At 47.3% G+C, this 12,579-nt stretch overlaps 1 protein-coding gene across 2 annotated transcripts in view; it reads left to right on the top strand.

Moving 5' to 3' along the window:
• Nphp1 (nephrocystin 1) overlaps window positions 1-2,848 on the top strand; it is a 61,213-nt gene extending 58,365 nt beyond the window's left edge. For both annotated transcript variants that reach the window (XM_075962100.1, XM_075962099.1), the window contains exons 19-20: window positions 550-594; window positions 2,407-2,848. In XM_075962100.1, coding sequence (XP_075818215.1) covers window positions 550-594; window positions 2,407-2,679 — 318 coding nt within the window. In that variant the 3' untranslated portion in view covers window positions 2,680-2,848. The remainder of the gene's footprint in view (window positions 1-549; window positions 595-2,406) is intronic.
• Window positions 2,849-12,579: the final 9,731 nt, after the last annotated feature.

Below are 12,579 nucleotides of genomic sequence, written 5' to 3'. Positions count from 1 at the left end.
CACATTTTGCCAGCCTTCCAGACTGCCAAGGACTTTCTTTGCCAAGGTCTTCAGTTCATCCCTATGTGGGTTCCGTTGATCTCTGGATTCTCTGTTTAAAGAAGCTCTGTGAAACCTGTGGACAGGCTGGAGATGTTTACTTGCAAATCGACCTTCTCTCACATCCCACCCCATCACCAGTGTGTCGGGCAGAGTCCCTGGCATGGGGTACTAGGCAGGGCTTCCTAGTTTTGTTGCTGTTTCACCTTGGAAGCTCATGACTTCTGGGCCTTGTGTGTGGTTGGCAGGCATTTGCTTTACCCATTCTTTTGGTAAGTTTGTTTTGCCTTATAGTAACCACAGGCTTCTGAGGTGTCCTGTGCCCATGTGCCTGCCTCCCCTGTCAGGCTGGTTCTGAGTTGCTGGCAATAGTGTTGCCTCTTGTGCATTAGATTCTGTGCAGCAGTTCTGACCCTGCCCATGACCTTAACTACAGGGTGAAGTTGCAGAAGATGCTGCCAGGACTTGTGAGTGGTCTGACTAATACGGCATTTCTGTTTCCTTCTTTAGAGTTCATGGGCCGAGAAAGAAAGCACACTAAAACGATCAGAAAAGGTAACGATTTTCCCATTGACCTCGAGACCGATTTTCCATGCATTGTAACAAGGCCTCTGCTTTAGGGAGGCAGCCCTGGGTGTAACCCCTTACTCCGCTAGACCGTGCAGGTCATTGTGGCTGCACAGACATGGTCTAAGACATGTTTGCCCTAAACAAGTCAGTCATTTCAGACCTGAGTTTGGCTTAATGAAGTAGCCTCTAAACCAGCCTTGCAGTTAGCTAGCAAATATCCTTTATTTACACACCTGCAGAAACCTGGTCTAGCCAGGCAAGCCTGGCCTTGACCAGTGAGGCGGGATATCACTACCAGAATCCATTAAACAGAAAATTCCACAGGCGTTTTCTGTTTAAAACCAGGTAGTGACTTCAGACAGGCTTTGCAGGGCTCGGTGTCTCTCCCACAGCAAGGCTACTGTTGTCAGGGGAAAAGCAGCCTTGGACAGCGTGTGAAAGCTCTGTGTTCCTACAAACATGCGTTTACAGAAGGAGGCAGTGGCCACATCCAACCCATGTGCTCCAGCCCATGTGCCACATGTGCCCCGGACAGCTATGGGTGTGGCCCCACACAAAACTGTAAACGCGCTTAAAACACTGAGATATTTTTAAATTTATTTATTATGTACATAGTGTTCTGGGCACCAGATCTCATTATAGATGGGTGTGTGTCGTCATGTGGTTGCTGGGAATTGAACTCAGGACCTCCGGAACAGCAGTCAGTTCTTTTAACCTCTGAGCCATCTCTCCAGCCCAGAACACTGAGATTTTCTGTTGAATTTTTTTCATGGTTTTCAAGAGTTAACTTTGCAGATGATGCATTGTGTCCCAATGTCAGAAGGCTGGATACACCTGAAAGTGTTAATTGTTTATAAGAAATATAAGAGGAAAACAAAAGAACAGTAATAAAAAGCTACACCTCGGTCAGGAGTGGGAACTGCAGCCTTTATGTTGGTACCTGAGCCTCCACATGACAGGTAGCACTGCACTTACCCAGTCTGCAGTTCTGAACCTTTCTAGAACAGCAGTGGGTGAGTGCCACCCCATCCACGGTGTGCCCGACTCTCCGTGTGAGCAGTGGCTGCGTGTGCGGAGGGTGTGCAGAGCTTCCTGCTCTCAGGCAGTGTGCTCTGAGACCCCCAACCCCGCCTGTTGGCTCTGTCTGGGGAGGGTATGATGCCCTCGGGACTGAGGAGCCCTCATTCCTCCCCAGTAGTCTCCCCTGCTTGGCCTTCTTTTCTCCAGATCCCACAGAATGCTTGCCTCTTCTCTTTGTTTTGTTTTTTTTTTTGAGTTAAGGTCTTCTTATTCAGGCCCCTCGCTGGCCTGGATCTTGTTAAATAGACCTGTTTGACCTAGAACTCAAGGAGATCCACCTGCCTCAGCTTCCCTAGTGCTGGGATTAAAGGCGTGCACTACCGTGCTCAGCCCCACTTCTTTCTGATATTGAGACAGTTATTTCCGGCAGACTATAATCCAGCTAAGACTGTACATATAACTTGCATTTTGTGTGCATGTGTGTGTGTGTGTCTATGTGTCTGTCAGACACTTTGTCTCCTTGATGGAACATGTGATGCCCTCAGTGGTGCATAGGAGATACACGCTGGTCTCACAGAACCACTGCAGAGTTCTTAGGGAAATCCGCTAAGCTCTACTTCGTAGTCAGACTCTCGCTCCCATCACTCAGAGCCCATTCCCTGCGAGCTCCTCTGTCCTACTTCTCGGTGACTTTTAGCCGACAGCTCACAGGGTTCTGTACTTCAAGAGCAATGACCCCAGTCTCCTCATAGCTCCTCTGTGGTGATGTTTTCCCAGAGAGACCAAGAGCTCCTGAAGGCCGAGTTCCGCCTGGTCTACCATGACTGCGTGCTCCCTCTTCTGCATTCGACACTGCTGCCCCCGTTCAAGTGGGCCGAAGAGGAGACGGAGGCTGCGCGATGGAAAGCCATCGCTGACTTCCTCAAGCAGAGCAGAGAGAACGAGGGCTCCCTGAAGGCTCTGCTGTCACCAGACGGGGTCCACGAACCATTTGACCTTTCAGAGCAGACCTATGACTTCCTGGGGGAAATGAGAAAGAGCTCAGCCTGACGACAGCCATGGCCCCGCTCCCCACTGGACCTTGGGAGCTCAAACGGCAGAACCAAAAGAAATGGACTGATTAGAACTTAGATCATATTCTTTTGTGTACAAATTCTATTTTCAAAGAAGTATCTAATAATTTTGTTGTATAAAACAATAAAATACATTTTATAAGCAATGTTGTTATATCTAAGTTTGAATTTTTTTCAAAACACCAACCAAAGTGTCAAACTGAAGGTACAGGTGTCTACAACAGCACAGCTTTTTAGCAAAGGTGAAATTTGTGATTCTCCAAGAAAGTGACAATATAATCCACCAACTGGAAGGAAATATTTCTAAGACATAAGACAGATACAAGCTTAGTGTGCAAGGGCTTGGCGGTAGAGTGCTTGTCTCGTACTTCTCGGGCCCTGGGCTCCAGCCCCAGCATTGCAAAGACAAGCAGTCTAATATGCAGACTATATAAACTTTTGGCTATTAATGGTTATATTATAGGTTCATTTGAGAAATTGTGTTGTTAGGCATTTAATTCAGCCTAACGTTTGGATTGATCTAACCCAGATAAGAACAAATGCAATCATTGTCTTTTCAAGTCAGTATAAAAAGTCTTCTGTCAAAAAAAATATTTTACCCACATTGAAGTGGGGTGCTTACATGCATTCATGGAACATCCAGGTCTTAGTGCATCTCAGAGAAGCTCACGACTACTGCAAAATATCTCAAACCTTTATCATTAACAATATTAGCACCCACCATTCCTTGGGTGCCTGGCTGTGCTGCCAGGTAGCCTGGTTAAGAGTGAAGTACCAGTGGCCATTCCCGAGTACCTGATTGTGTCTGTCGGTACACTGTGGTAGCTAGGATGCAGGTTCCGATCATCACCATTGAAGAGACGGACCAGGCAGGTTCTATGACTCGCATAAGGTCAGAGCCAGTCAGCGGCATAGCTGATATGCTGTGTATCATGTCTGCTGCCTCAGAGGCTCCACCTCATCATGCAAACATGAGAATTACGTATGCACACAAGCAGCACTTACTACTGCCAGTCCACTGCCCCATGCAGTATATTTTTTTAAAACAAACTTTTATTTATTTTTATTTTTTAAATGTATTTATTTATTAAAGATTTCTGCCTCCTCCCCGCCACCGCCTCCCATTTCCCTCCCCCTCCCCCATGCAGTATATTTTTTAAAAGAAAAAAATGTGCAAATAAAATTGAAGAAAGGTATTTGAACAAAAATATGGACCAGTGGAGAAGAGGTCAGCCTCAACCGTTCGAGTCCCCGAAATACATTTTTAACAGGGTATTGACTGGTAAAAGGCCTTTATTATTAGAAATTTGTCATATTTATGACACTTGTGAGCTATTCCAACTTCCACTAGGCCCAAGCTCTTAAAGGTCCCTTTTTGACATTACCATCCTGAGACTAAGCTTACAACCTGTGCAATCTAGGAGGACATACTTAAATTATATCCAAACCACAATGGTCCTTGATCTCAGAAATTAACATGGTTTAGCAGGATTCCTGGCCCAAAACATGACGGGCAAGTGAGAACTTGGCCTTGAAAAGAAGCCTTCGCTCTGCCACTGTGTGAGCCCCTTTCCGCCCTCAGTGACTGGCAAGGGCATACCGGGCTTTTGCTTTTGGGCCACCAACCAGCTCCCACTTCATGATGCGGAGACTTGTTAGTTATAAATGCTGGCCTTGCTTAGGCTTGCTTCTTGTTAGCTCTTATAACTTAACCTGTTTCTCTTCATCTACATTGTGCTTGGGGCTTTCACCTTTCTTTCTGTATGTCCTACTCGGTGTCTGCCGGCGGTTGCCTGACTGGCTCCGGGCATTTTCCTAATTCTCTCCTCTCTTCTTCTCTCATTCTTAGATTTCTCCTCCTACTTATTCTCTCTGCCCACCAACCCCGCCTAGCCCTCTCCTGCCTAGCTACTGGCCATTCAGCTTTTTATCAGACCAATTGGGTGCCTTCGGCAGGCAAGGTAAAACCAATGCAACACATCTTTACAAAATTAAAACAAACACGGTACAAAGTAATGTAAGCCATCCTTACATTGTTAAACAGATGCAACACACTTGTACCCAGTTAAAGTCCTGTTCCACAACATAAGGGGCCATTGAGGACACCCTTTCTGTCCATCACTCTAAGGCACACTTTCTAGATGACTCCTCTCCTCCTTAGGGTCTCTCCAGAAGCTGTTTCCGGAGATCCTGCCTAGTCAGATGTGTACAGGGACTCCAGAGCCTCAGTCCTACCCAGCCCTTGAGTTGCCCGCCCCCACTTAGTCTCCTGGGGGCCTGTCTTTAAAGGAACCTAAGACCAAGTCACCACCACGCCCCCTGTGGTATTTTCTGTAGAATCCACATTTTTATTTTAACTGCTTGGCTTGTTCTTGGCCTGGGCCCGGGCATTCGGGATGAAAATGAATGCCGGCGAGTTCCTTTCAATGGATGCGGGCCAAGAGGACCTTCTTTCAGAGCTCTTGGGCCATCTTCCCTGCTCCTTTGAAACCTGTGGACAGTTTCAGAGTCTTTGACACGTGAGGAAAGTACAGAGACAGCCACAGACAGTTTGGGTGGCGCTGAGTCAGAAGAGGAGGGACATGGCCAGACAGCCTGAATAGAGGGGACAGCGCCATGGGGTGATGTGGCCCTCCCCGTGAGAAACTCCTCTTTTTCAGTCAGTGGAATCTTGTTTTTTCAGCAAAACCTCTCTGACTTTTTAAATGCCACTTATTAACCTCCAAAACAGGAAAGGGTTGTCAAGGAGCCAAAAACATCCTGGAAACAGTCCTGGGGCATGCGTGTTGAGAGGTGAGGCTCAGCCACAGGCTGAGTTAAGCCTGTAGGGGAAAGGAGTGATAGGAGAAGGCAGGCCAGGACAAGCCTTCTCCACAGGGGCCTCCCTGGAAGGTGAGGAGGCTCCTGACATCAGATGCATAGAAACTAAACCACAAGGCCTGTTCTTCCTTGGACTCAGACTCCTAGCCTCTTTATTATGGCCTTTAACAGTCAATGTGTGTCTGTGTGTGCGTGCGTGCGTGTGCGTGTGTGCGTGTGTGTGTGTGTGTGTGTGTGCGTGATGCTCAGAGGATATTCTCAAATTTCAGTCCTAGACCACCTCATTTTGAAAGGGTCTCTTGCTTTCTACTCTGTGTACCAGGCTAGCTGATCTATCATCTTCCTGGAATTCTCCTGCCTCTGCTTCCCAACTCAGTGTAGGAGTGCTGGGATTACAGATGCATAGTGCATCAGATGTATGTGGGTTCTGGGGATCCGAACCCAGGTCCTCACACTTGCACAGCAAGCACTTTACCCCTTGAGCTGTTTCCTTAGCCCCTCTGGCCACTGCTTGAGTATTTTGTCATTAGGTCTGCTGGAGGTCACCATGCCTGGGTACTGGAGATGACCCTAAAGGGCAGGGAGTCTCAGGCTTTGGTGACTCCACGGTGTTGTCTGCTTCTGTGGAGTCTCCAGAGTCTATAGCATCCCTATGAACAGGGCAACTTGCCTGCCCATCCCAGGAGCATCTTGGAAAGCCGTCATCTCAACAAAGGACTAAGGAGGCAGAGGTGTCATTTGTGAGGGGAGGGCTTCGTCAGTCTGTAGTGTGCTAGGATACCGCGTGCAGGGCGCCCACACTTCCTCTTGAGGACAGCATTCCCAAGTCAGTGGAGTTCTCTGGCAGGGACAATCATCAGACCCCATTGTCAGCTCACTGCTGGGTATTCTCTTTCCTCGATACCAAGAAGTGGGGACATAGCCCTACTTCCTTAGGTGCCTGCACATCTGAGGGCCGTCATTGTGTATTCTCTCGTTCATTCAAAGTGGTGCTGGGGCAACTACTATCCTAACAAGATGGGCTCTGTTCCTGTCCTATCTTACAGCATGCTCACAAATGACCTGTAAGCACATAAAACAACCTCAGAAGGGAGGGTAATGATGGCTGTGAGGTCCTACAATGGTGTCTCATTTTTGTGACATTTAAATTCTAACAGTTCAGGTTGTGGCCATAGCTAAGCTACTACACAAACACAAGGCCTTGAATTCAGTGCTCATATTAAAAAGTACCAAGTGCAGTAACAGTATGGAAGGTGTTGACTAGAGAGGCAGGGGCAGGCAACTTCCTCCAGGGTTCACAGGCAGGCCAATCAGGCAGGTGGCTTCCTCCAGGGCTCACAGGCAGGCCAATCAGGCAGGCAGCTTCCTCCAGGGCTCGCTGGCAGGCCAATCAGGCAGGTGGCTTCCTCCAGGGCTCGCTGGCAGGCCAATCTAACTCACTTGGTGAGCTCCAGGTCGGTGAAAGACCATCTCTGAAAACAAGGTAGATAACACCCGAGGAAGCCCTCCAGGCTCTGTGTATACCTGTATACACCTGCACAGTCAATCAATTCCAATAGTTCTCTAACTCACACATTAATGGCCTCATGGCAGCACAGTCAGCAATATATGTACAATACACATTTCTGTCGGGATGCTCCCTTTCCAAAACACTACCTGACCTTGGGGCCATCTCAACTCCGACATCCACATTCCAAAACTGTAGCTACAAATATTCTCTGTCCCACTGGTCCCCTCGACTGGCTTTTCTCTGCCCACGTGTTCCCAAAGAAGCTTTTGAAATAACCACCCTGAGGCTTAATATTAATTACATACACTTTGACCTATTAGCTCAGGTTTCTTATTAAATAACTCTTACATTTTTATGATTTTATTTTTTATCACCAGGCTTGTGGTTCATTACCTCTTGTTCTTGGGCGGCTACACGAAGTCTTCCTGAGTCCACCTTCTTTCTCCCAACATTCAGTTTAGTTTTCCTGCCTAGCTATATTCTGCCCTGCCATAGGCCAAAGCAGTTTCCTTATTTACCAATGGAAATAAAGCATATTCACAGCATACAGAGGGGATTCCCACATCACCCCTTTTCTGTCTAAATAAAAAGGAAGGTTTTAACTTTAACATATAGTAAAATTACATATACAAAACAGGTATCAAGCAAGAATTACAGAATTACAGTTACAATATTTTTGTGAGTCTAAAGTTTCATATCTAACTTACCTCTTATCATAACTAAGGAAAACTATAACTATCTGTCTTCAACCCCATCAAAGACCCAGAAAGATATAATATTACCTAAGTAAATAGGAAGCGCGTTGTAAGCAACTTCCTAAGCTCTAGAAATGACAGAGAAACCTTGCTACCTGGACAGTCACCCAAAGTTCTTCAAAAAACTGTTTGGGGACCACATACGTCACTATCTGTCGAAATCCAGCCAAGCTCCTGGTATCCAGCACAGTGATCGCATCAACTTGGGGAGGGAGGAATAAGGGATAAGGAAGTGAGCAGAACAGGCCTGAACTGCCACACGGGCAGGACACGGGTGGCCTACGGCGTCTGACTCAGTGGTGACCGACACAGAATGAGGCTGTGCACAGCTGCAGGCAGCAATATAAAACGGAAATTACTAATGGATGCAGCTCACCCTCAGGACTTTGGTACTTCGGTTTAGTCTCTTCCGCTCTACAGGGCAGCTTGGACCTTACCCTGCTCATCTGTGTCGAATGCTGCCAACCAAGATTAATGCGGAACTTTGTCCTTTTTCAGAGGCCAACTTGGAGGCTGGCAAAATAGCAAGAGGGGAAGGAAGAGGAAGGAAAGGAGGAGGAAGAGAAAGTGGAGGAGGAGGGGAAAGAGGAGGAGGGAAAAATTGAGAGAGCTCATCATTTAAAGCATCCACTGGGGTCCTCCCTGTTGCCAGGCAGCATTCAAGCTGGCACAGCTGTCCAATAAGAGGATACTCCCATTCTCCGGCTCTCCTGCTCCCCTGAAGCCTGAAGAAGGGCAAGGCTCAAGGGCCAGGGACACACAGCAAGTAATAAATAAGCAATAGAAACTCCAGGTAGTGGTGAGTGCTTGCAGAGAATTCACACCGCTCAAGCCAAGGTTAGTCTGCTTTCCCTTGCCCACTGGGTGGAGCTGAGACCTTTGGTCAGTACCCAACAGAAATAAATGAGTCGGGGACAGGGAAGAAATGCAGAATTCAAAGTATTGCCAAATGGTGGGAACCTTCCCTCTCCCTCCTCTCCCTCCTCTCTCTTCTCTTCTCTTCTCTTCTCTTCTCTTCTCTTCTCTTCTCTTCTCTTCTCTTCTCTTCTCTTCTCTTCTCTTCTCTTCTTTCTCTCTCTCTCTCTCTCTCTCTCTCTCTCTCTCTCTCTCTCTCTCTCCCTCTCCCTCTGTCATTAATGTGGTAGGTTTTGTTTTTTTCTGAGGCATGGCTTCACTCTGTAGCCAGGGCAACTCACTCCATAGCCGAGGTAGGCCTTAATCTCATGAGTGATCCTCCTGCCTCAGCCTCCCAAGGTCTGGAATTGTAGCTGCAAACCACCTTACCCACCTGATTTTCACCTTTCCTTTCCTCTGCTACCTCCCAGTCAGGACACAGAGGCCATTTGAAACCCAGAGCTGGACACAGGATGCAAAGATATCTCCAAAAGCAGCCTTGGATGCCTTGCCTAGTGAAGGGGAAGAGCCCTGGGAACCAGAGAGCGTGTGCAAAGCTGCAATAAAATGCCTGACGAAAGCAACTCAAGAAAGAAAGGGTTTTTTAGCTCACAGTTTGAGAAGACAGTCTCGCGTGACGGGGAAACATGGCTGCCGGGGCATAAGGTAACTGGCCACACCGCCTCGGCAGGCAGGAAGCAGAGTGAAGAACGCTGGCTGGCGCTCAGACCCCATCCGTGGCAGGGTCATCTCATTTAGGGCAGATCTTCCCACCTCAACCAAGGCAGAAACTCCCTCACAGACATACCCAGAGGTGACTTGTCTCCCGAGTAGATTCTGTGGAGGTGGTAATCAATGCCATGAAGAATTCCTGGAAAGAAACTCTGATTGCAAACCCTGACTGACTGGGATGGCAGGGATGTGGGAAGGTTAGGATGTTGTAGGCCCACAGCCTAATTATCTTATCCTGTCTCTTAGCTTTAACCCTCTAAGCAGGTATTTCCTTGCCTGCTTCTATGGTGGACCTAACATCCTGTTATTAATAGATTAAAAACCTCTTGGGATTTATTAACTTAGCAAACCATTAGCTTCCTCCAGCTCGAACGCAAATGCCAAGGCCATCAGCAGACAGCATTGGAGGCCCGAGGAGTCACCTCTTTGATGCTTCCACTCAAGTATTTTAAAATTACTTTGATTTAAAACTCTCTTTGTTCTGCAGCTATAAGACTTTGTGAACCATGGAACCTGGAGTACCTAGCTCTGTGTTTTCTGGGCTGTGGTCTCAAATTTGGTTCCAGAACAAACTATCTCTTATTCCCTTTGAGATGAGATGAGAACTGTGGGGTTTTTTTTGTTTTTCTTTTTTTGTTTGTTTTGTTTTGTTTTACATCAACAGTATTGATATCCCCCAAGTCCGTGTACACCTTTCCGGCTCCTGCCCCTGGGCACTCTCACTGTGGTTCTGGTTCTTGAGATAACAGAGAAAAAAAATGGGTTTACCCAGAAGACCAAGATGAAAATGGAAGTCTGGGTCTTCTGGGTTCTAGAAGATGTTGGATCAGAGCAGGGAGAGAGCTTTAAAAAATCATCCCATAAGATAATCCATATGGGGGATTCTGGGAGGAGTGGAGGGAGGGGAGGCTGCAATCGGGATGTACTGTATGAGAGAAGAGTAAAAAAAAAATAGTCCATATGACCTGAGCTCACCCCAACGTTGACCATAAACAAAACATCAAAAAGCTAGAGCATCCAGGCTGGCCACGGGTTCAAGGCCAGCATACCACTGCAAAACCTTCAAAACTGAACCAACATTGAAACCACAGCCCAAAGGAAGCACAAAGCTCGCTCTCTGATTTAAAAAAAAACCAGACAGATTAGTATTCAAGATAGGATTTAAACGAGACTCAGACCCCACGCCACAAGGCTCCTGAAGGATCCAAAAATCACTTCATCTTTGAAGACCATAGAAAATATCAACATCTGTAAAAAGAAAAGACAAGAAGAAAACCAAGCGCCAACAAGTCCAAGACAGCATGGCTCCCAGGACGGAGGCACTAAAGCAGCTGTTATAACCATGCGCCAAGAAGGAACTGCAAATCCACCTGCGGCTGGTGGAAGACAAACCTTCTCCACAGGGAGCGCAAGCTCCAAACCAGGAACTAGGCTGACTTTTAGAAAAATAAACTGCTCTAAAATGGCAAACCTCCAAGCTCACACACAAACATACACACAACGACCATGTGGACAATGAAAACATATATAAAAATATTACAGAATCATCTAAGCAGGGCTCCTAGGGGCTCAGGGCAACTGAAGTAGCAATCACGGAGCCTGCACAGGTCTGTGCTAGGCCCTCTGCATACATGCTGTGGTTGTTTAGCTTGGGGTGTTTGTGGGACTCCTAACAGTGAGAGAGGGGGTGTCTCTGACTCTTTTTCCTGCTCTTGGGATCCTTTTCCTCCTACTGGCTTGCCTCATCCAACTTTGGTGTGAGGATTTATGCCTAGTCTTACTGCATCTTATTATGCCATGTTTAGATGATAACCCTGGGAGGCCTGCTTTTTTTAAAAGAGAGATGGAGGAGCAGTGGACCTGGGGGAGAGGGCAGGTGGGGGTGGACTGGGAGGAGTGGAGGGAGAGGAGGCTGCCATTGGGGTGTATTGTATGAGAGAAGAATAAATAAATAAAAGTATTTTCCATATCAGATAAATATAGAAACCTTATTATTATATGGTCCCTTTCTCTCTTACTTGTCCCGTGTGGTGGTCATTGTTTTAGATACATATAAGATACGGTTTTTGCTTTCAACCATACTTTACCCAGATATTTACCATCTGTTCCTCCATATCTACTAGCACAAGCTCCCTTCTGGTATAATTTCCTTTGCCAGAACTTTCAAGTCTGTGTGTGTGTGTCTGTGTTCGTATGTACACACACACACACAATATGCATATGTGTCCATATAGGTGTGTGCTTATGCTGGCTCTGCCACGCTCTGCCATATTCCTTGAGACAGGAGGATCTCTCAGTGAATCTGGAGTGAGACTGGCATCCAACAAAAGCACCCGCAATGCTCCGTGTCTGTATCAGTACTTATGTAGAAGCTGCTCTAGGAAGTACAATGTGTATACTTAACTTCACTGTCTAGCCAGAACTAATAGGTTCAAGGTCAGGGAGACAGCTCAACAGGGAAAGGCACTTGTCCCTCAAGCCTGATGACCCAAGTTCTATCCCTGGAACCTGGGTGTAAGTAACTTCTTACTCGACCCTAATGGCTTCCTACTGCCCCGTGTAGATTATGGTCAGATCAAAGGGGACCCATAGCCCCAAAGAGTTGGTATGGTGCTTGTTTGTAACATTGAGAAAAGGTGGTGAGAGGTGAGATGCCAGGAGAAAATGGTGGATCCATCCTGTCAGCAATGTAGGGACCTGAGCGTGCGGACTGTAAGCTCTAGGACATGGAAAGAATTGGGGACAGGCAGGCTTGAGGTTCACTGGGGAGCCTGTTGGTTGTCCTTGCACGGTCGTGGCTTTGTGCTTCCTTTACCCAAACCCCCCTGGCTGTGCCCAGGCCAGGCAGAACTGACTGGCTACTCCTCCCATCTTGCCCAGGACAGGCCCTGGAATCTGCTTTTGTTGCTAAGAAACAAGACACAGGCTTCTTGTGAAGGATATCCCATCACCCCAGTCCTCAGGACAACTCTCCTGGGCATCCTCTCCTCTGCCCCGGGGAAGCTTTCCAGCTGGCCTGCTGGAGCCAAGGAAGGAAGGGAGAAGACTCTGGGGCACCAAACCTTTCCTCAGGGCGGTGGAAAAATGAAGGTTAGTGGGTTGGGCTGTAAAGAAGAAAGTGGCCCAGTCTCCAGACCTGGCTTACTTGGGAAAGGAACAGCTTTGA

Source organism: Microtus pennsylvanicus, chromosome 2, assembly GCF_037038515.1.
Source record: "Microtus pennsylvanicus isolate mMicPen1 chromosome 2, mMicPen1.hap1, whole genome shotgun sequence".
Classification (NCBI taxonomy): domain Eukaryota; kingdom Metazoa; phylum Chordata; class Mammalia; order Rodentia; family Cricetidae; genus Microtus; species Microtus pennsylvanicus.
The sequence above is the reverse complement of the archived record's forward strand: the minus strand, read 5'-3'. Positions and strand labels throughout refer to the sequence as shown.